Below are 25131 nucleotides of genomic sequence, written 5' to 3'. Positions count from 1 at the left end.
ATTAATAGATGTTATATTTAAAAATGGTGTTTCTCTTTTAATTGAAAATAATATTTTTCTGGTATTTTTAAAGTTACTGTGGTCATATCATTACTGATGTATCCCTACTCTCAAGATAGAATCTTTTTTACTATTGCCTTATAATTATATAGTTCTGAGATCCTGAAAGAGAATTTAGATGTCTCATCTGATTGATCTTGAAGCCCGGAGTGCTTTTGTGATGTAGCCAAGAGCCTGGAGCTAGCTAACAGCTGTAACTGGTTTCCTAGTTTGCATTTTAAAACTCCATCCAGCACTTGGTGCCTCTTTGGGAAAGGTCCTCAAAATAGGTAGGGTTGCAAATGTTCATGCTTTAAAATATCTGCACCTAAACCATGTAAAACAGGACCTCAGGGCTATAGGGCCACTTGAAGATTTTTAAAAATCATCACTTTGAGGAATGAGGGTTGAAGATGTACCTGTTTTGAAATCAGGATTTCTCAACTTTGGCATTATTGACATTTTGGGCTGGATAATTCTCTGCTATGGGGGGCTGTCCTGTAGAATGCTTAGCAGCCTCACTGGCCTCTACCTTTGTAGTGGGTGAGTTGTGTCACCCGCCAAAAGATGTTCAAGTCCTGATGCTTGGTATCTGTGAAAGTGACCTTATTTGAGAGTAGGGTCTTTGCAGATGTAATCAAGGTAAAATGAGGTCATGTTACATGAGGTCATGTTACATTAGGATAGACCCTTAACCCAATGACTGTGTCTTTATGAAAGAAGTGAGAGGGAGATTTGGATCTAGAGACACAGACACACAGAGGGAAGATGGATGTGTAAAAATGGAGCCAGAGATTGGAGTGACGGATCTACAAACCAGGGAATGCCAAGGATTGCTGGCAACCACCAGAAGCTAGGAAGAGGCAGGAACAATTCTTACTTGGCACCTTTAGAGGGAGCAAGGCCCTGCACCTTGATTTCAGGCTTCTAGCCTCTAGAACTCTGAGCAAATAAACTTATGTTGTTTTAAGTCACCGTATTTGTGGTAATTTGGTATGATAACACTACGAAACTAATATAACCTACCAGGTACAAGTAGTAACCTCCAAGTTGTGATAACCTGAATGTCTCCAGACATTGTTAAATATCCCCTGGGCAGGGTGCAGGGAAGAAGAGAATCACCTCTAGTTGAGAACCATTAAACAAAATCTAAGTCCTATAAAAGAATAACCTAGTGGGTGAAACATTTAAAAAACCTACAGTCTCTAGAAAGAGCAGAAATCCTAGTTTTATTTGGCGTAAGTTTCACTGTTAAAATATCTTAATGACCCAGATGGAGGTAGTTTGAAACATTAGTTTCCACACTGCCCTTCAAAATATATTTTATTGCAAAAATCATATTTTAAAGAAAAGGTCAATTTATTTGCATTTCTATGTGACCAAGTTTTAAAAATAGTTTTACAAGGCTGTGTAAAAGTACACATTGCTTTTGTCATTAGGCTTTTTAATTGTTCTTTAATTTTTTTTAAACTAATCTAAAAATGACCTTCTTGTCCAATAGTTCCCATGTATATAAAAAAATATAAGTTCCCTATCTAGACTGTTACCTGTCCCTGACTTAGAAAGTCTGACTTATAAATGTTCCCATCAGGAATTTATTTTCTTGCCAAAACTTCTTTCCTCTTCTTTTCTTGACAAACTCTCTCTGGGGTATAGTGTCTAGGAATCAAGGTAGCCGTATTCCCCTTCTCTTCTTTTACTACTGCCGCTAGGGACAGGGGATAGGGATCCTATATTCCTAGAGCCCAGCGGTAGAACTCTAAATGTAGTATTGGTAATTAGATATTTTAATGCTATAGTTCAGCTATATCATGGCTTAAATGGCTTTTACAATTTGGTGTGGGATCTCATGGTTATGTATAATGATAGTGTTGCTTCCACGGGGAAATATATTCTGAGTTTGAAACCTCTGTTTTATAATATATGTTATCCATTCCTAGGTTGTGTTTCTGTCATTGGGTTGCACATTTATGTTGCTATTTATCAGAACGCTAAAACTAAGACTTATTAAAATAATTTTAATTATACATGTTGATAGCAATCAATACATTAGGTGGATGAGAGAAAGGCAGGGAATGGTATTTATCCTAATAACTGTTTCTTATACCTTTCTTTAAATGATGTCCAGACCCTTCCAAGATTTTAAAATATAAGAGATTTGCGGGGGGTATGTTAGAGAAAATGCTTTTTTTTAAAAAAATTAATTAATTTATTTATGGCTGTGTTGGGTCTTCATTTCTGTGCGAGGGCTTTCTTTAGTTGTGGCAAGCGGGGGCCACTCTTCATCGCAGTGCGCAGGCCTCTCGCTGTCGCGGCCTCTGTTGTTGCGGAGCACAGGCTCCGGATGCGCAGGTTCAGCGGCCATGGCGCACGGGCCCAGTTGCTCCGCGGTATGTGGTATCCTCCCATACCAGGGCTCGAACCCGTGTCCCCTGCACTGGCAGGCAGACTCTGAACCACTGTGCCACCAGGGAAGCCCCAAAATGCTTATTCTTAAACAGAGGTATAGTTGAACTGATTTTCTGACTTAAATAAAAGCAAATCTTAAAACCCAATGCAGTTTTTTAGTGTTTATCTTTTTTTTTCTTCCCAATTTACTTCAATTTAATAGGGCCCCATTTAAACTAGTGAAAATGTTACCTTAATATTAAATAGAAATTATAGCATGTTTATTTCATTTAAAATGTTAATAGCATAAATTATAAACCCTTCTAGGAATGTTTGTTTTAAAATGTAATATGTTAAAGATATCTAAGTGGAGATCATTTTGCAATTTCCCATGAAACAATATAGGTGAAAATTAGAATGTTACACAGTTCTTTGATGCAACACCCTCATGCCCCATCGCCCAAGTAGAGGGAGAAAAATCTTTTAATCTCTGTCACAACTACTAAAAGCTACTCTTTTATGCTGGCATTTTGGCCACTACCTGTAAAAGAATGCTGAGTGGAAAATTTCCAGCAATGATTAATAGAGGAGTGAGTATGATAACTTAAGGAATGCGTGTTATGATCTTGGCACCATCACTCAATATTATCCAGCTTTTCTGATCCTCCCTTCTCTATGAAATGAAACCCCAGGTAACAAGTCATTGGCAGAACTTGGACCAGGATACAAATCCCTGACTCTCCATTCTGTACTTCTTTTTGTGACCCAGCCTAATCCTTTCAGGGAAACATTCAAACCACATCTGCCTGAATCTCCTGCCAATTTCCTTTAAACACTAACATCAGCTGCATCAGCCTCCTGCCAGCTGTCCTCCTACTGAAAGCAATAAGGTTTACATTCTCACTTTTTTGATTAAAAAATATCTTGGCTAAACAATGAACTTCTCACTTTAATATTCTAACATCTTCTGCAGACTGCCCTGCTCTTGTACTCAAGACTCTCAGAGGAACTTTTCCCAAGACAAAAGTCACAACAGTTATACATGCCCTTTTGCACTTGGGGCTTCTTCAGTGGAGTCTGGAGCCTGATCATGAATGCTTTAAAGGCAATAGGAAGTTAGGATACAGGCGGTGGCTGGATTATAGATGTCTGTTTGTATTTTTAATATATGAGTTGGCAATTGGAAGTGGTCACAACAGTTACTATATTCTGGAACTATCCAAATTTTCCTACTCTTGAAGCTTGGTTTTTCCTTTTCCTCCTATTCCTTCAACTTTCATAAGCTTATATTTTGCCCAAGCCAAGCCTAGACCCCTTTTCTCTCCTTGTTCTAATGTAGGTCCTAGGGGGACCCATCCATCCACATCCTGTTGATGCAAAATGGGAAGATAACCCCAGCCTCAGAGCTCATCTCCTTGGCATTATCTCCAGCTCTAGTCTACCTCCAGAGTCCTTCAAAGATGTAAATCACACTTCATACTCCGTAGCTCACATACCAACTTGTATACACCACATAGGCTAGTTACAGTCAATACTATAAATGGGTGCTACTCTGACATTTTAATGACTCTCAATCACAAATTGTTGGCCTAAACCAACATTATTATGATCCATGCAGCCCTCCAGGAACCAAATTTACTCAGCTTCATATTCCTTACTGGCATCAAGCATGTATGCTGTATGTGTTCACGTATTTAAGTGAAATGAGAATCAGAATGACAGCATTTTTCCAGCTTACGTCATCCTTACTATTGCTGATACTGTGACTATGAATAATGATGATAATAATAATAGTCAGACCATCTCAAAAGGGTTATGAGCTTGTTTCGGGGATAAAAAGTGTGGTGAAGATCTTCATGATGGCATTCTGCTCTGCAATAGGCTAGGCCAAGAAAAAAGGTCTCCCTAGCAAAGGAAGCAAAGATATCAAAGCTTATGTTTGCAAGCTTCACAGAACAGATGATAGAGTAGAACAGTTCTTTCTTTCCCATCTGCTGTTCCCAGATGCTGCTCCCTCCTGGCTTCCTGCAACCTGTAAGTGAGCTATGCCCAATAATAGAGAAAAAGAATTTTCATATTGATAGATGACTTTTTGGCAATGTGTGTGTGTGCTTGAGAGAGAGTGACAGAGAGAGAGAATAGGAATGAATGAATATTAGGTGTGGGTGGAGGAGAAGTTTTGTATTTCTGACAGCCTAGTGAGAAACTCAGGGCATATTTTCCTAAATAATCACTGTCAGAGGGTGGTATGATTTAGGTATGTTATTTGTTAAAGGATTATTTTATGGGAAAGTGCATCCCACCTTCCAAGACTGTATTAGAAGTGATAAAAGCTCTGGAATATGGCTAATTGGAGAGCTAGGTTCTGCGAGGTAGGTTTTTTTTATTAGGCAATATTGAAAAGCTGTGTGTAAGCTGAAGCAACAAAAATGATCACTTGCTTTGATAACATTTTTCATACATGTAAGAAAAAGAACTAGAAATCTAATCTTGCACTAGGAATAACTTTCTGAGCACAGTATTAAAAATGTGGTGTAAAAAAGGCCCAGGTTTAATTTAAAGTGAATGAAGGGTCTTAAGAATGCAGCCAAGTTTACAATAATGAGCCTTTCTCCTCTGACTTGTTTGGTAAAGTTGGGGTAGTTTTCGTGGGAGGTAAGGTCTGTGTCCTAAAGTCAAAAAAACAGTAGCTAGTGTTAAAAAAAAAAAAAAAAAGAATCTTTGAGGAGAGTGGGACAGGTGGAAATGGAAACCTTGTTTCTTCGATGAACGTTTTTGAAAGAAGACATAAGTGACAGAAAAATGGAAAGTTGGTTTGGTAGAGGACACACTGGACCATCACCATAGCTGGAAAACAGAGCAGCATAGACTCTCCCTGTCCATCCATTTATGTTCTCTGTCCTCTAGCGCCCGGTGCACTCTCTCTTATTCCTTTTTTATGCCCTTTATTTTGGTCTCTCTGTCCCTTTTTGTGCTCTCATCTTCTCTCTGCCTTTCTATGTCCTTTTTCTCCCCTGGCACTCTTATCTAATTTCTCCATATCTTCATTTATGTTTTATAAAGAAACTATGAATTTTAGGATAAGGAAATTTTTTTTAAAAGCCATTTGATGTAATCAATAGGGATTTTTCAGTAAGAAAAGAACATAGAAAAATTGGAAATTTTGTTATATTTAATAGCTCAGTGTGTTTCTGAATGTCTGTGGAGCGTGTAAGACCTAGTGAATCAGAGCTTTCTGAAAACATTACTTTTCATTAATAGTATACAATATACCATTTTAGCTGCTGTGAACTAGCTTTTAGACAGTCACTTAACCTTGATAATAATATGTAATCACATGTTCTTATTCTTACAGCTGCATCTTTCACAAGCCTACCTGTCCGGGAAGAAATGATGGCAAAATACTCTAACCTTTCCTTGGAGAGTCATAACATATCACTGACTGGTAAGTGTATTGTGTTTCAAATAATATAATGCCAGATAATTTTTCATTTTTAATTAAGCTACTGTATGAATTATGAAGTACTAAAGCCTGCCAGACTGGCAGGAGAGACACACCAGTACCTTATACAGTCATAATACAGTGTGATGGGGTCCCGTGCGACCAGGCTGACGTGCCCTGTGTGAGGGAGGAGGCAGCCTTTCCAGGCATGGGGGTTAAATGCTCTCTAGAAGGAGGGCACCTGGGACGAGAGGAGGGCTCATTTTGATGTGCAGATGCTCTTCGGTTTTCATCACACCTTGCTGGTACATCTGTTCAAACCACTGTTCACTGAGAGGAGAATTCATGTATCTGCTGGAAGGCCTTTAGGCAAAAAATTAAAGATGTTATCTATGACTGCTATGGAAAATCAAGCGAAGAATCCTGACATAAAACTCAAGTCTGCTTTCTCTTTTCACAGTTTTGGATTCCAGTATTTTAAAAGTAATCTCAGAGTTCTTTAAATGAGCAAGAGTAGTTATGTTTTAGCAACAATATCAAAAGTATAATTAGAATTTTAATCCTATTTTTTAAGTCACTAATAAGTTTCATCCAATTATATGTCCAGGCTTTAACTGTCCTCTAGTTTAAGAACGGTTTCTCTATTTCTGTTTAATATGAATTAAAGGTGTGCCCCTCCCCCCAATCTGATACCAGTGGAATATTTGCAGTGAGTTTTCTGGTAGGAGAACATTTTTATGACTTTGTGCAACTCCTGTTTGTTCCCAGATGTCCCCATCCTAGTATTTGGAGCTTATTCCTACTTGTAAAGAGTAATTACAACACTCCTGTGTTGCTACTTCTTCTTTTACTTTTTGCGCGTTCTAGTTGTTGGTTTCCTTTGTTAGGATGGAATGTTTCTTTAAGAGAGATTTATGTGAAAACGTAAGTTTGCAAATCCTTTGATTGGCCTGGTAATGCTGGCAGCAGCACACCCCTCACTTATCCTGTGTAGCTGGAGCCTGGGAAAAAAAGGGTCAGGTGCCCAAAGGGAGAGCAAAAATTGGGCTTTTTAGTTGATGTCAGGTTGGTTATTTACTTAACCCGTTTGGAGGGTTTCACTCCTAACCACTCTTTTATTCTGGTACCAGTATTCCTACAGTATTCATGAGAGCAGGTGTTCACAATTGTCCATCACTCACCTTCAGCTTTGGCCTGATCAAACTTTAGCCAGGCTTTTCTCTTCCTCCCAGACCCCTGAACTTGGCATGCCCCAAGTCTGAGCAAGCAGTAAATGCATGACCACAGCCCAATTGTGCTGTCTGCTTCTACCCAACAGTTGCCTCATTTCTTCTCAAAAGTTCCTGCTAGCCTGCTTACCCCTCCCTATAAAAGTCTTTTCCTATTTGACAGTGAGATACTTGTAGATCCAAAGCTTGGAGCATTTTTCCCTATTGCAATAGACTTCTGGAATAAAGTCTCTCCTTATTTAAGTCTAGGTTTGTTTTTATTTGACAAAAGAAAAGATTTGACATTAATTTCGAAACACAGGATCTCTGAACTGTGACCCTTGTTGTTCTGTTTGCCTTCCCATCAAGAAGTTTGGTCTTAGGAACTGCCTTTATTGAAATATAGAATTTAAATCTGAAGACATACTTATGCTTATTAGGAACCATAGGCTTTCTTCTTATTGTTACCATCAGGATTTTTAATCTACTTCATAAATAGAATGTTTTCATATTTTGTCATATCATTGTTTACTTGAATTGCGCTTAACATTTCTGTGTTGTTACTTATTTTCTCTTCCCCTCTGGCCATTTTAGAAGTTGATCTCTCTGTTGGGATAAAAGTTTTTTTTTACAGAGATGCAAATGTAGTACATTAGTTGCAGATTCTGGACCAGCATGACAACTTTTGGCCCAGTTCATAGCACATTTCCTCAAAGATGCTTGAGACTGGGAAACAGGTCCTGTGCCTTGGAGAGTGAAAAACATGACCTTTGGTTCATGAAAGCCTAATTGTTTACTTGTTTTATGTTTTAAAAATACTGCTAATCATTTACTTAACAGACATATGGTATCGACTATGTACCATGTATGTATTTCTACATATAACTTAGTTTAAACCTCATAAGAACCCTAAGCAATGGGTACTATTACTATTTGCAATTTGCAGATGAGGAAAAAGAGGCACAAAGAGATCAAGTGAACTGACCATGGTCACAGGTGGTAAGTTGGGTGTTTGATTTTGAACCCAGACTGTCTGACACCAGGCGCCACGCTATTAGCCACGCTATTAACCATCATACTTTGCAGCCTTTCTTAATGCCCAGTTACTCATTTCTTTCAGCAGTGTTATTAATACAATTATACCTATTTTAAGGAAACTTAGATTCGCTATGAGACTATGGAAAGAAGTTTCAAAAACAATGAAAACAAAGGTATTTTGATTGCCCTTTGCTAAATAGGTTTGTCTTGGAAATTGCATTTGCTGAGATGATGGATATCTTTGTAAAAGTATAACTGACTTCACTAAGCATGAAGTGTTTTTTTTTTTTTCCAGTTGTCTGAGGTCACTGTGTTTCAAAAATTGATCTTTTAATAATGGACTATTTTAACATGACTGTGCTAGGTTTCCCAATGTCAATATTCAGAAGTCATTGTATTATGGCAATTAGAGTATTTCTTTATTGTTTTATTTTTTTCTTTCTCTGTGCATATTATAGTGTTTGGTGCCTCCATTAGTGTGTTATAGTTTAACCCAAGAGGTTAAAACCAAAGCATCAGCTGGGAGCTTTCTTGACTACCCTGGTAATGTTGGCATAGGCTCTCCCCACGGGCACATTTTATTTATCATTTTGAGATGTGAGCAGCTGGCCTGGCAAGGACCTCGTGAGACAGGGAGGTAGACAAAGCAGGCATTGGAGCTACAGATACGTATATTAAGGCATGGAGTAAAATTTGGGAAGATTAGTCAAGGTCAGGAAAGGCAGCTATGTTGCTTAGACCAGCTAGACAAGAAGTTGTATTAGGACCATTCAGATTCCTGGTTCAAGTGCCTGGTCAATCAGATTGAAAAAAGAAAAGAAGCGAGAGTCCCTTACATTTGGCTGCTCAGACACTTTGTTGCAGGGAAGATCCCAGAATGACTCCAATGAGGTGCACATGTTTAGGATGTTTCTCAGAAGCAGACCACCAGTTATCAAATCTTATGTAGACTGTAGATGTACAGAAGAAAAAAAATGTGAATCCTAATATACACAGAGAGTGAAAGAGAAGGTAGAAGAGGGATCGCCCATAGTAACACAATTGGTAGTGGCTGTTAGCAACTTTTGTTTTACACTAGGGTTTCTCATTAGCATAAATATTGACACTTTGGGTTGGATAACTCTTTGTTGCTGGAGTTGGGGGGAGCATGTTCAGGGCACTGTAGGATGTTTAGCAGCATCCTTGGCCTCTACCCACTAGATCTGAGTTTGTTTAAATTTTTTTCTATTGTAAACCATGAGCAATGAACACTTCTACATATCTCTTTCTGGGCATGGTTGTGTGTGTTCCTCTAGAATAATTGCCACAAGTAGAATTGCTGAGTTAGAAACTATGCACATTTTAATTTTAATACATACTTGCAAACTGCCCTCCAAAGTAGCCTGACAATTTACCCCTTCCCCCATCTGCATATTTGAGTATAATTTTCTCTAGATCCTGACCAACCTTGACAGTATTAAACTCTTCGCTTTTCTGAGTGTGAAAAACTGTACTATTATTGTTTTAATTTGCATCTTGGAGTTAGGCATACTTATATCTGTGTATGTTTATCTGTTAATACCCTTTATTCATTTTCCTATTGGGCTTATAAATTCTTCAATTTATGTAAATGAGACAGCTATACATTTTGAGTACTAATCTGTACTTTTTATAAAAGTTGCAAATGTTCTTTCTTGTCTTTAAAATTTTACATGGTGTTTTTTATTGTGTAGAAATTTCATTTACACATTTCTCCTAATATTTTCATAGGAGTTCTTAATAGGAGTTTTTAACCTTCAGTTTTTAAACCATTTAAAATATGGTTTTACGTATTGTGTGCGATAGAGCACTAACTTTATTACTATTTTATATAGATAGCTAATGTCCCCACACCCTTTACTGAACAGTTCTTTTTCCTACTGCTATGAAATAGCACACTAATTGTATTCCAAATTCCCACATGCTATTCTGTGTCTCTACTGTTTCAATGTTTTTCAGACTTTTTATAGTGCTACACTAAGGAACAACTTACCTTGTAAACTGATGCACTACCATGCATGCACCCACACGTCAAGCAACACCCACACCTAATAGATGTGTTACACTTGATAATTTCTCTTTCCTTACAACCCATTAAAAAACAAATCTGGTGGTAACTACCAAATTGATTTCCTGATCCACTAATAGTTTCCAACTTGCTTCTGAAAAATTCTGCTTATTTATTCCATTAATTTTCTAGGTGTTATCTAGCAGCACTAACAAATATTAATTTTTGAAACATTATACTTTATACTTCTGTTCTTTTTTTTTTGGCGGTACGCGGGCCTCTCTCTGTTGTGGCCTCTCCTGTTGCGGAGCACAGGCTCCGGATGCGCAGGCTCAGCGGCCATGGCTCACAGGCCCAGCTGCTCCGCGGCATGTGGGATCTTCCCGGGCCGGGGCACGAACCCGTGTCCCCTGCATCGGCAGGCGGACTCTCAACCACTGCGCCACCAGGGAAGCCCCTGTTCTTTTTTTAAAAGATAACTTTTCCTATTTCCTGGACTTTTACTCTTTCATGTGGGTTTTTTGTTTGTAATCAAGTTCCATAAAAAATACTTTTTGGATTTTGACTGATTTTTCACTGAATCTATAGATTAATTTGGGGGAGAATTAGTATTTTTATGATACTCTATTATCACCTGTGATGATTTAGATCTCATTTGACTTAGGTTATCTATTATAGTTAAAATTTTCCATATATATATAATTTTTAATAGACACTATATAATTAAGATGTACAACATGACTATATGGATATATATATTACTACAGTCAAGCAAACTAATTAACATACCATCTCACAGTTACCATTTTTTGTATGTGTAGAATGCACTTGAAATCTACTGTCTTAGCATATTTCCAGCGTTCAGTACAGTATTAACATGACATACAGCAGGTGTTAATCATATTTCTCATATTGTACATTACATCCCTAGTACTTATTTATCTTGTAACTGGAAGTTTGTACCTTTTGGCCACCATCCAGTTTCCCTTCCCCTCACCCCTGCCTCTGGTAACCACAGATCTGATCTCTTTTTCTATGAGTTTCTTTTTGAAGTATAATTGATTCCACAACACTATGTTAGTTCCTGGAGAACATTTTAGTGATTAGATATTGCTATATATTTCAAAATGATCACCACTATAAGTATAGCTAAGTCTATACCATCTGTCACCAAATATGTTACATTATTATTGGCTATATTCCCAACACTGTACATTTCACATTTGTGACTTACTCATTTTGTAACTAGAAGTTTATACCTCCTGATCTCCCTCACCTATTTCTCTCAACCCTATACGCACCTCCCCTCTGGCAGCCACCTGTTTGTTCTCTGTATCTGTGACTCTGTTTCTGTTTGGTTATGTTTGTTCGTTTGTTTTTTAGATTCCACATATAGGTGAAATCATACAGTAATTATCTTTCTCTGTCTGACTTATTTCAGTTTGCATGATACCCTCTAGGTCATTCATGTTGTTGCAAATGGCAAGATTTCATTCTTTTTTTATGGCTGAGTAATATTCCATTGTGTGTGTGTGTGTGTGTGTGTGTGTGTGTGTGTGTGTGTACGTACACCACATCTTCTTTATCCATTTATCTATTAATGGGCACTTAGGTTACTTCCATATCTTGGCAATTGTAAATAATGCTGCAGTGGACATAGGGGTACGTATATCTTTTTGAATTAGTGTTTTTGTTTTCTTCGGATAGATACCCAGGAGTGGAATTGCTGGATCGTATGGTAATTCTAATTTTTTGAGAAACTTCCATAGTGTTTTCTGTAAGGGCTGCACCAATTCACATTCCCACCAATAGTGCACAAGGGTTCCCTTTTCTCCACATCCTCACCGGTACTTGCTATTTGTTGTCTTTTTGGCAATAGCCATTCTGACAGGTGTGAGGTGCTATCTCATTGTGCTTTTGATTTGCATTTCTCTGATGATTAGTGATGTTGAGCATCTTTTCACATGCTTGTTGGCCATCTGTATGTCTCTCTGGAAGAATGTCTGTTCAGGTCCTCTGCCAATTTTTTAATCAGGTTGCTTGTGTTTTTTTAAGAAGATGTTGGGGGTAGGAGTTTATTAATTAATTAATTAATTTTTGCTGTGTTGGGTCTTCATTTCTGTGCGAGGGCTTTCTCTAGTTGTGGCAAGCGGGGGCCACTCTTCATCACGGTGCGCTGGGCTCTCACTGTCGCGGCCTCTCTTGTTGCGGAGCACAGGCTCCAGATGCGCAGGCTCAGTAGTTGTGGCTCATGGGCCTAGTTGCTCCGTGGCATGTGGGATCCTCCCAGACCAGGGCTCCAACCCGTGTCCCCTGCATTAGCAGGCAGATTCTCAACCACTGCACCACCAGGGAAGCCCCTGGTTTGTGTTAAGAAAGGTCCATATACTTTTTTTTTTAACATCTTTATTCGAGTATAACTGCTTTACAATTATGTGTTAGTTTCTGCTTTACAACAAAGTGAATCAGTTATACATATACATATATCCCCATATCTCTTCCCTCTTGCATCTCCCTCCCTCGCACCCTCCCTATCCCACCCCTCTAGGTGGTCACAAAGCACCGAGCTGATCTCCCTGTGCTATGCGGCTGCTTCCCACTAGCTATCTATTTTACATTTGGTAGTGTATATATGTCCATGCCACTCTCTTTGTCCCAGCTTACCCTTAAATTTTTAAGAGAGTATTTAGACAGAGGTAAATTACTGTATGATTTAAAGAACATTCTTTTTAAAAGTGTAGTTCAGAAACCGAGCAAATGGGTATGGTCTTGGAAATGTCGATGTCATGGATGTTTTTATAACATTCTAAAACAGCAGAAATGCATTGCAGTTGTGGAGTTTTGGGGAAGTTGAAACATTGTCCATTGAGTTAAATGGACACATTAGTTTTCTGGCTAACCAAAAAATATTTTAGTATTAGGGATAAAACTTTCTACGTATTTTTGATGCTTGTGATTTCCTGACAGGAAGGAAATCAGGCTGCAGAAGCATCAGCGAAGTATAAAAAACAGTGAGATAACAATTAGGGCTTGGAGGATGGCTTGGCAAGAAGAAAGGTTACATTGCGGTTTTAATAGAAGCATTTAGTTGAAAGTATGAATGTTTAAAATATGTTGATCAAGGAAAAAATATGTTTTCTTTTTCATTTATTTTGTATCTCTATGAAGTGATGGATGGTCCCTAAACTTACTGTGGTAATCATTTCATAAGGTAGGTAAATCACAACATTATTCTGTACACCTTAAACTTATATAGTGCTGTATGCCAATTATATCTCAAACTGGAAGAGAAAAATTTTTTTTAATTAAAAAAAGTTGATGACATCATCTATCATCACATTGCTAAATTATAAATTTGTTTCATCTTCTTTTAATGTTTTCTTTCATTTGAAACCTTGGTTCAGTAGTTTGAAAGTGATGAAGAAGTTAATTTCACTGTCATGAGCATTTCATATCTTTGAGAGTTGGTTGTGAGAATCTGGACTCAGTCACACCTAAATTTGAGATTCTCTTCTGTTATTATCTTGATGCATGGTTTTGGGCAAGATAGTCGACCTCTCTTTGCCTCAATTTTCTCATCTATGAAATAGTGATGAGAATAATGGTACTTACCCCGTAGAACTTCGGTGAAGATTAAATGATATAATCAATGTATAACTTTTAGCAACATACATGATAACTTTTGTTATACTACCCAAATGAGAAATGGTGATAGGGAGGAAGTGTGTAATTATTCAGCAATTACTATACTACTAATACTTTTCTTATGATAGTTCATTTAATCCTTTCTACTATCTTATGAAATATGTATTGTCCCATTTTATAAATGGGGAAACTGAGATGTTCAATATAAATATACTTTGTTTTGCCCTGTAAGTAACCTCAGGCACAGAGCCCCTGACATTGGGCTGCTCTCTTGTGAAATGGGGTAATAATTCATATTCTAACTTAGGAGGCTCCAGTGAACCACATCACCAAGAAGAGCACAGTGCCCTGGAATCACCTTCTGGAATGTTAATATCTCTATACTGTTTCCTGCTAGGGGTGATAATGCAGCTACATCTCCCTGCCAGTTCTCCCCAGGAAAGTTTGTCATCAGCCTCACGAGGTGCCAAAGAAATAATGCGAGGGTCAAACAGCCTTTTCTGGGTGCTCTGACTGCCGGAGCCTCTTACAGCTCCATGCCCTGGAGCGAGGCCTGGGCCTCCTCGTTCTGAGCAGGGGAACCCTGCACGAGTTAGACTTGGGTTGAGCAGCATCCAGCAGGAATCAGCTCAGCTCAGACCTAGGGAGGAAACTCACAGACGTCTACAAAGATTTTATTCCTAAAGCAGAGTTTTGCCAGATGTGAAAGAGTCTTTTGTAGAGTTGAGTGATGGTCCACCTACCACGCGTCCTAGGCATTTTGACCTCCTGAGGCCTCTTCTTTATTTATAAGCTAAGCTTTCCTTTCATACACAAAGCAGGAAGATAAACCAAACCAGTTCAGTCTTCAAAGGAGGCATGCAGTACCAAAAAAAGGCTGTAACTACTATGAGCAGAGACTGCCAAAATGCAGACCCCTCCACATGCGTGGAATCGTGCAGTGTTTGTCCTTCTCTGGATGCCTTATTTCATTGGGCCTGGTGTCCTTGGGGTTCATCCATGTTGTGGCATATTGCCAAATGAATTTCCTTCTTTTTAAAGGATGAGGGATGTTCCATTGTTTGTATACACCACATTGTTTTTGTCCATTCATCCATTGACGTTTGGGTTGTTTCCACATCTTGGCTATTGTGACATGATGTATCTAAAACAGTCAAATTCACAGAAGCAAAGAATAGAGTGGTGGTTGCCAGGGGTTGGGGAGGGGTGGGAAATGGGGAGGTATTAGTCAAATGTCTAAGTTTTAGTTAAGCAAGGTGAATAAGTTCTAGAGAGCTACTGTACAACATTGTGCCTACAGATAAGAGGGTAGGTCTTGTGTTACTACCACGAATTAAAAACAAAAAAAAAGTATAATTTTTTTGGCAAATTAAAGGTACCTAATCAGAGTAGAATAATAATCTGAGTTTTACTTTAGAAGGACAACTTTGGTGTTGTTAAAAAAAACATGTAGAGGAGGAGAAACTGTAGCCAAGAGAAGTTAGGAAGTCATTTTTCTCATCCTGGTGAAAGGTAATGAAGGTGTAGGGGAGGAAAAAGTTTTCCTTGACCCTCTTAGGGTCCCTAACTGGATCTGAAAATTAAACTGACAAACATAGTTTAACAGGATTAAAGCATACAAATTAATTTAAGTTTTATGTGACACAGCATCCTTCATAAGGAGAGGAGGACCCAAAGAAACAGTTAAATCTGAGTATTTTTATGCTAGGCTTGATGAAGAGTGGAGAGTTGTGGGAGAATATGATAGATCAGAGAGTATGAGATAAGTGTAATAAACTGGTGGAAATTTAGCAAATCCTATTTGTTAGAATTCTCTATGTGTCCCTTTGTCTGTGGAGATAAGGATGCTCCTTTCCCCCAGCTATAGAGAAGGCACCTCTCCCATGAAGGTTTTATGACCTGTTTCAAGGGAGAAGCACAGGGGGAATGTCAGAGTGACCTTTCTGCTTCTGCTATTTTCACAAACTCCTTCAGCTTAAGACATTTAGTATACCAAGGTGCCATATTTTAGGGATAGCATGTTCTCAACCCCATCAAAGCCCTACAGTAAGAAGAGTTGGAGACAACTGAGCAAATTTGATTGACATTTCAGAGGTAAGAATCGACTGAATTCTACTGGATGTGATTTAATCTTAGGGGTCAGGAGAAGAGAAGGCTAATGCATCTCCCTCGGATATTTTGAGTTTGAAGAACCTTTGGGATATCTAGGTTTAGATGCTCAGTAGGCAACTGGAGCTGTGGGCCTGGGGATCAAGAAGGAAGTCTTGAAAGGAGCCAAGAGTTTCACAAATAAAGGATATTAGAAATAATAGTTGAATCCAACATGGGAGTGTCAAACAGAAAAGTAAGGAGACCAGAGAGCAAAGTCCCAAGGGAGACCAACATTTAGGGGTAGTTGGAAGAATTGGTGTGGCTAGCAGAATGTTAGGATCATGAAATAGGAGTGAAGTAAAGGGAATTTCTAGGAGTAGGTAGTCTCTGGCAACATCTGATATTTCAGAGACATCAAACAAAACATGAGCTCTGAAAAGAGGTCATCAGGTTAAATAGGCCGTTTTTAACCCAAGAGAAAGCACTTTCTGTAATGTGGTAAGATACTAGAATATGCTATATTGAAATGAGAACATGGATGAGGACAGAGACTGTGTGTAGAAAACTCTTAAGAAATTGGCTAACGAAGTAAATTTCTTTGACAGACAGGACTAAGTTTTAAGGCTGTCATAGAGCTAAAGATGAAGTGAGGAAAATTTATAGAAAACAGAAGCTCAGAACCAAATACAGCAGATCTTGAAACATTTTCTCCTATTACTAGTACCTAGTATAATTTCTGCATGTACATATGCTGAAATGTATAAATCCCTTCAGTTTTACTGACTCAATTTTTTTCCCTGTATAATTGAATTTTGTTAAGGTCTTCCCATAGCTAGGGTTTTTGTTTTGTTTTGTTTTACTTTTTGGGCATAAAATTGAATTCAGCAATTTTAGAATTACACGAGCAGTTATTTCAAGCATGTGCTCACAAAGCACGTCACACTAGTTGTACTTCACTGTTGGCAAAACTTTGCACGTAGTCATTGCTTAAGGAAGCACTTTTGTGAAGTTTTAAATGTAATTAAAAGTGATGTTATGCTATTTTAAGTTCTATTTTTTTTCTTTCTACAGTTTGGCTCTGCATTCTACTTTTAATGATACTATACTATTGAGCGTGAGATGGAGAAATGTTTATATAATGCAGTGCCCTCTCCCAAACACAGCCCTTTCCTTCCCATTAAAAGTAACCATCACTGTTCTGACTTTTGTATAGTCACTTCCTTGCTTTTTAAAATTGTTTTATTACATAGGTGTACATTCCTGGGGCGCAGTGGTTAAGAATCCGCCTGCCAATGCAGGGGACACAGGTTCAAGCCCTGGTGTGGGAAGATCCCACATGCCGTGGAGCAACTAAGCCCGTGTGCCACAACTACTGAGCCTGTGCTCTACAGCCTGCAAGCCACAACTACTGAGCCCGCGTGCCACAACTACTGCCTGAGTGCCTAGAGCCCATGCTCTGCCCCCTTCCACTTTACTTTTTTTTTTTGGACAAGATTACTTCTTAGGTAGTGGGGTGTTCCTCCTCAGGAGACACACAATTCTGTTTTTGAGATGATTGCAGTAGTTGATGCAAAATGACTGGATTCATGATTCACCAGGGTTTCCTGCATCATTGTACTGTATTTCTATGATTTCTTCATTTATTTGCTGGAATTCTATAAAGAGAAAGTTATCTTCCTTTATTATTTGGTTACCAGTGGTACATTTAGTATAGGAAGAGCAGTGTGCTTACTTGATATTTTTTTCTTTATTTACCACTGTTCAAAATTTTAAACAGCTGGCTCTAAGTTGGATATATATATCAATATCTATACCTACATATTTATATATAGATATATCACCTAATGGCTTTGTACTGATATTTCAAATGCAGTGAAAATTCAGAACTGCAAGATGTTTATTTAAATTCTTCTGTCTCACGACTGTATCTTTATCCCCTCCCTACAAATTCTTAAGGAGTAAGAAGACTGGGAATGATAGAATTAGTATATCACACAAACCCACATTACACACAAAACTTTCTTGTAGTAACTACCAATAACATGATTACTGAAAGGAGCTGAAACAGTCACTCCTTTCTCTCCTTACTAGTTTCTGTTTGTTTCTACAGTTGTACTGTTTCTACACTGTCAGAGCACATGGCACTTCTTTCAGCAGTACTCTTCCCCCTGTATCCTTGTCAGCTAGTGAGTTTAAGCAGATTAAGATCACAGCGTTAGGCTTTTGTGATTCCATTACTGTTGTAACAAAACTTTTCTTCAGCTGTGCCTATGAAAGAAAATAATAAAGGGAACTAAATATATGTTACAGAGGAATAATTCTTCAAAGGAATATTACATTAGGAAACTGTTGATATAGCACTGTTGTTACATTAGGAAACTGCTGATATAGCCCTATTGTTGATTATTTAAACTTTTTTATATCTTGGATTTCCCCTAAATGTAACTTTTACAACATCTTTTTGTTTGTTTGTTTTCTTTTGTGGTAAACAGAACATTCCGATATGCCAGTCGAAAAAAATATCACTTTAGAAAGACCTTCTAATATAGAACTCACATGCCAATTCATGACATCTGGAGATTTGAATTCAGTAAATGTGACTTGGAAAAAAGGTGATGAACTACTTGAGAATAACTATCTCATCAATGCAACAGGAAGCATCCTGTATACCCAATACATGTGAGTAAACAAAATTTTAACCTGTATGGCTAGATGAAATTAAATATTTTCCTGAATGAGCATCCTTTCCTTTGCTGTCACTTGAATGTTATGCTAATATTCTAATTTGCACATTTACAAATTATTTTCATCTTTAAATTTTGATTAATGGCTGAGTCTTTCATTTTCATTAAGGAGAGTTTTTTGAGAACTAAGCCTGCATTAATAACTTAAATTATCTTTAGGTTCACCATCGTTAATAGCGAACAAATGGGAAGTTATTCTTGTTTCTTTGAGGAGAAAAAGGAACAAAGGGGCACATTTAATTTCAAAGGTCAGTACTAATAATTTGTAGAGTAATAACTTTAACATTATATTCTTAGAATTCTAAATCCTCAAATTTGTCGGGAAGAAAATATCTAGTTTTTGGGCTGAGATAAATCTTTACCATTATGTAAAGGTCTTGGATCTTATGCCATCATCTAAAATCCTGTTGTGTTCACAAAATAATTGTTGTGGTAGAAAATAAACAAATAAATCCTCAATTTTTAAAATTATTATTACAATACTAAAAATAGAGCTAAAAAAAAGGCATCATGTGCTTTCTATTGAATCATAAGTGGTGACCTTGAAAATGGAGCTTCACAGTGTCTTCCCAGTGCTCCCTCCCCCAGTTTAAAACACAGGTTTTAGTTTGAAAGATCAGGCTGCCAGGTTATTTGTACCTCTCTTGTGGCAGTCTCTTGAATTTATTTATTTATTTAGCCCTCCCAACTCAGACCTTTTATGATACTCCTCTAGGTGTCTGACTTATTGCATTCCTAGACTGTGAGAATATACTTTGGTGTTCTGTATCAGTGGCTCCAGGACTTGGGATTTTAGGAACCCATAAATTTAAAAATAATTTGGAGACGCACAAAGGTTGCCTGCTTTTGATTTCATCAAGTAAGGACAAACCCCAGAATGTAATCCACAGTTCTCCCCCACAGGAGAAAATAAACTCAAAGTATTTTACTCTTACCATCATTAAACCAAAACTTTAAAGGTCTCAATCTCATAATAGAGACTAGTTGTTCAAGTTGGGTAATTATCTTCATGAAAAACCCATATTCTCTGATAGATAAGTGAATGTCACTGTCCCTGATGGTATTTGGGAAATGCAGTCTGTTGCCATATTACCTATCTTAGGCTTTGCTTCACATTAATTTACCAGCACACATGAGAAATTGTTTACTTTTTCCCAAAAATTGTGAAATCCAGCTAGCTGCTATGACAAAATACGAATTCTATCCCCAAAGTCCCATCAGTAGCAGAATGGCCTGACTCATCACTGCCATGATTTCAGATGGTCCCCTCCTTCATCCCTCCCTATAGTCCCTCTGCACTCAGACTCATTTCCTTCCTGTGGTTTTATAAATATTCCTACTGGGTAAATATAATAAATCCTTGTATTTATGCACTTTGGTCTCTGCAAAGGCAGAAACTATTATCATCTTTTGATTATTTTGATCATGTACGTGCTCTTTTAACCTTCTTTCCTCCATTTGCCAAATTTAACCTAGTGAAGGATAGATATATCATATACATTTCCTTCCCTTATTCCTTTTCTTACCTTCCCTTTTCTTTTTCTTTCCTCAGTCTTTTTCTCTTGCCCCCGCCTTTCTATCCTAATGAACTAACAGCTACTAAACACATGGACACACATACACACACACAAACACACAATCCTAGTACACATTTTATGTGTCTCCTTTAAATGTGTAAAGAAGGCCTACAGGTCTTGAGGAAATACTCATCAAATCTTGAGGCTCAAAGTGCCTCCAGGAGATTCAACTTTAAAAATTGCTTTGGGCTTCCCTGGTGGCGCAGTGGTTGGGAGTCTGCCTGCCGATGCGGGGGACACGGGTTCGTGTCCCAGTCTGGGAGGATCCCACGTGCCGCGGAACGGCTGGGCCCGTGAGCCATGGCCGCTGAGCCTGCTCGTTCGGAGTCTGTGCTCCGCGATGGGAGAGGCCACGGCGGTGATAGGCCCGCGTACAGAAAAAAAAAAAAAAAAATTGCTTTTTCCCCTCTTCTAAATACCACTGTTTTCTAGAAATATGTACTAGTCATGCCTGTTCAAAGTTTAAATATCGAATATATTACATTTTTTCTTATTAGCACTGTTATGATAAATTAAATTATTACTTGTAAGTGATCATTCTAGGCTCTAATGTGAAGATTAACAGAAGCATTTTAGTTTTCAGTGTACTAATAAATTTAATGCCAAGTAGTCTTAAAGAAGGCCTCTTGATCTGTATCTATTTTGAGTAACTAGGTTGATGCTGGCTGGTGTCAGAAGCACCTACACAAGGTCTAGGTTTGAAATCAAGTGCTTGAGGAATGCAAAGAGCCACTGAATATTTACTTTTTTTCTTTTTATAGTTTTCTTAAAGCAGTTTAGTTCAGATTATTTGTTTTAAATGCCCACTTAACAATGTAACTTTTAAGTATGTACTATATCTTAAAGATTTTTATACAATTAGTAAGTTGGGCCCTTCCAGATTTTCTTTGGTAAAATAATAATTCTCTTTAATTTATCGAAGTTGAATATTGCTTGGAGGAATCATTTCAGTTGAGTACAATTTAAAGGCATCTGCAGAACAATTCATATTACAGTTATTATTTACTTAGATCTTGTAAGGCTTCTAGAATGGTGTATGTTTTTATTTTTACAAATATCCTATTTTACTCTTTTCCACATGGATTGCTTATGGCTTTTCCTAAGAAGAGGATTATCTGTTCAACTGAGTGTGGATGAAAAGCCTGTTTTATCCTCCCTTTAAAATTGAGCCAAAAAAAAAAAAAAATTCTGCTATCGATCACATGAGTCAACTAAAGTGCATGAGCCTGAGTCCTCAGAACAATTTATCAGCAAAGTCCCTCCTTCTGCCTTTATGGGAACTGGTTGATTTATTACTACAAGATTATAAAAGGGCCTCAACATCACTGATTAGTGCAGTGTGGAAAAACCTGCTGACTTTGTGTGTTTGGCTGTTGATGACAGTACAGGGGAGAAAGCCAAAGTCACACTGGAAGCTTGCAACTGCTAATGTCACTGACTGCCTTTCACCAAGAAAGATGGGTGGTGGTCTGCAATGTTTTTTAGTAGTAGGTCAAATATTCTGAGGTAGATGCTGAAAATTTCTATAATAACCATCAATGTTAAAATCTCTTAGTAAAAAGATGCAGAAACTTAGTTGGTAAAGCATAAGTAATAGGACATAGAACTTCTTGGAAGACATGGTGAGATTCTGATAGTACCAAGTGCTATGAAACCTGCCTTGGCCCAGCCATCTGTCCTCACTGGGAAGCATCCAAGGAGTCAAATGGAAGAGCACAGTAATAGAATCAGTTTGAACTTAAGCTTCAAACCCCAGTGCTAAAACCTAGTTCGCTGTCTTTGACTATACGGAAGAATCTTTTTCCCAATTTGATAACACCTAAACATCCTTGAGCCAAAAATGACACAGGCTAATGTTTTCTAGTCCATAAATATGCAAATATAAATCTCTAAGATTTACAACTCCATAGGGTTTTCACTTTCACTGAGTAGTTCCTAGACCTCATCTTCCTAGACACTAGTCTGAATCAGCAATTTCACCATCTTTTACTTGAATTCTTTCAACCCCAAGATTTTGTGTGTCCTACTTTATCCAGAGTTCCCGCAGCAGTGAATTCCACCATTCTGTCTTCCTGGTCACTTATCTATTCTCCTGCCTCAGTTATTCTGCTATTGATTCCTTCTAGTGTAGTTTTCATTTCAGTTATTGTATTGTTCATCTCTCTTTGTTCGTTCTTTAATTCTTCTAGGTCTTTGTTAACCATTTCTTGCATCTTCTCGATCTTTGCTTCCATTCTTTTTCCAAGGTCCTGGATCATCTTCACTCTCATTATTCTGAATTCCTTTTCTGAAAGGTTGCCCATCTCTACTTCATTTAGTTGTTTATCTGGGGTTTTATCTTGTTCCTTCATCTGGTCCATAGCTCTCTGCCTTTTCATCTTGTCTTTCTGTGAATGTGGTTTTTGTTCCACAGGCTGCAGGATTGTAGTTCTTCTTGCTTCTGCTGTCTGCCCTCTGGTGGATGAGCCTACCTAAGTGGCTTGATGGGAGGGACTGGTGGTGGGTAGAGTTGACTGTTGCTCTGGTGGGCAGAGCTCAGTAAAACTTTAATCCACTTGACTGTTGATGGGTGGGGGCTGGGTTCCCTCCCTGTTGGTGGTTTGGCCTGAGGCAACCGAACACTGGAGACTACCTGGGCTCTATGGTGGGGCTAATGACAGACTCTGGGAGGGCTCATGCTGCCAGTGTCCTTGTCCCCATGGTGAGCCACAGCCCCCACCCCCCACCCCCACCTCTGCAGGAGATCCTCCAACGCTAGCAGGTAGGTCTGGTTCAGTCTCCCCTGGGGTCACTGCTCCTTCCCCTGGGTCCCGACGCGCACACTACTTTGTGTGTGCCCTCCAAGAGTGGAGTCTCTGTTTCCCCCACTCCTGTCGAAGTCCTGTAATCAATTCCCACTAGGCTTCAAAGTCTGATTCTTTAGGAATTCCTCCTCCCATTGCCAGAGCCCCAGGTTGGGAAGCCTGATGTGGGGCTCAGAACCTTCACTCCAGTGGGTGGACTTCTGTGGTATAAGTGTTCGCCAGTCTGTGAGTCACCCATCCGACAGTTATGGGATTTGATTTTACTGTGATTTTTATTTTTTAATTTTTCTTTTTACATCTTTATTGGAGTATAATTGCTTTACAATGGTCTGTTAGTTTCCGCTTTACAACAAAGTGAATCCGTTATACATATACATATGTTCTCATATCTCTTACCTCTTGTGTCTCCCTCCCTCCCACCCTCCCTTATCCCACCCCTCCAGGCGGTCACAAAGCACCAAGCTGATCTCCTTGTGCTATGCGGCTGCTTCCCACTAGCTATCCACCTTATGTTTGGTAGTGTATCTATGTCCATGCCTCTCTCTCGCTTTGTCACAGCTTACCCTTCCCCCTCCCCATATCCTCAAGTCCATTCTCTAGTAGGTCTGTGTCTTTATTGCTGTCTTAGCCCTAGGTTCTTCGTGACATTTTTTTCCCTTAAATTCCATATATATGTGTTAGCATACGGTATTTGTCTTTCTCTTTCTGACTTACTTCACTCTGTATGACAGACTCTAGGTCTATCCACATCACTACAAATAGCTTAATTTCATTTCTTTTTATGGCTGAGTAATATTCCATTGCATATATGTGCCACATCTTCCTTATCTATTCATCCGAAGATGGACACTTAGGTCTCCGGGCTATTGTAAATAGAGCTGCAATGAACATTTTGGTACATGACTCTTTTTGAATTATGGTTTTCTTAGGGTATATGCCCAATAGTGGGATTGCTGGGTCATAAGGTAGTTCTATTTGTAGTTTTTTTAAGGAACCTCCATATTGTTCTCCATAGTGGCTGTACCAATTCACATTCCCACCAGCAGTGCAAGAGTGTTCCCTTTTCTCCACACCCTCTCCAACATTTATTGTTTCTAGATTTTTTGATGATGGCCATTCTGACCGGTGTGAGATGATATCTCATTGTAGTTTTGATTTGAATTTCTCTAATGATTAGTGAGGTTGAGCATCCTTTCATGTGTTTATTGGCAATCTGTATATCTTCTTTGGAGAAATGTCTATTTAGGTCTTCTGCCCATTTTTGTATTGGGTTGTTTGTTTTTTTGCTATTGAGCTGCATGAGCTGCTTGTAAATTTTGGAGATTAATCCTTTGTCAGTTGCTTCATTTGCAAATATTTTTCTCCCATTCTGAGGGTTGTCTTTTGGTCTTGTTTATGGTTTCCTTTGCTGTGCAAAAGCTTTGAAGTTTCATTAGGTCCCATTTGTTTATTTTTGATTTTATTTCCATTTCTCTAGGAGGTGGGTCAAAAGGGATCTTGCTGTGATTTATGTTATAGAGTGTTCTGCCTATGTTTTCCTATAAGACTTTGATAGTTTCTGGCCTTACATTTAGGTCTTTACTCCATTTTGAGCTTATTTTTGTGTATGGTGTTAGGGAGTGTTCTAATCTCATACTTTTACATGTACCTGTCCAGTTTTCCCAGCACCACTTATTGAGGCTTTCCTTTTTCCACTGCACATTCCTGCCTCCTTTATCAAAGATAAGGTGACCATATGTGCATGGGTTTATCTCTGGGCTTTCTATCCTGTTCCATTGATCTATATTTCTGTTTTTGTGCCAGTACCATACTGTCTTGATTACTGTAGCTTTGTAGTATAGTCTGAAGTCAGGGAGCCTGATTCCTCCAGCTCCGTTTTTCATTCTCAAGATTGCTTTGGCTATTCGGGGTCTTTTGTGTTTCCATACAAATTGTGAAATTTTTTGTTCTAGTTCTGTGAAAAATGCCAGTGGTAGTTTGATAGGGATTGCATTGAATCTGTAGATTGCTGTGGGTAGTAGAGTCATTTTCACAATGTTGATTCTTCCAGTCCAAGAACATGGTATATCTCTGCATCTGTTTGTATCATCTTTAATTTCTTTCATCAGTGTCTTATAATTTTCTGCATA

At 38.4% G+C, this 25131-nt stretch overlaps 1 protein-coding gene across 1 annotated transcript in view; it reads left to right on the top strand.

Moving 5' to 3' along the window:
• EMB (embigin) overlaps positions 1-25131 on the top strand; it is a 40854-nt gene that overhangs the window by 5305 nt on the left and 10418 nt on the right. Inside the window, exons 2-4 of the mRNA XM_065875166.1 lie at positions 5783-5872; positions 18370-18556; positions 18781-18869. Of these exons, the coding sequence (XP_065731238.1) occupies positions 5783-5872; positions 18370-18556; positions 18781-18869 (366 nt within the window). The remainder of the gene's footprint in view (positions 1-5782; positions 5873-18369; positions 18557-18780; positions 18870-25131) is intronic.

Source organism: Phocoena phocoena, chromosome 3 (genome assembly GCF_963924675.1).
Source record: "Phocoena phocoena chromosome 3, mPhoPho1.1, whole genome shotgun sequence".
Classification (NCBI taxonomy): Eukaryota; Metazoa; Chordata; class Mammalia; order Artiodactyla; family Phocoenidae; genus Phocoena; species Phocoena phocoena.
The sequence above is the reverse complement of the archived record's forward strand: the minus strand, read 5'-3'. Positions and strand labels throughout refer to the sequence as shown.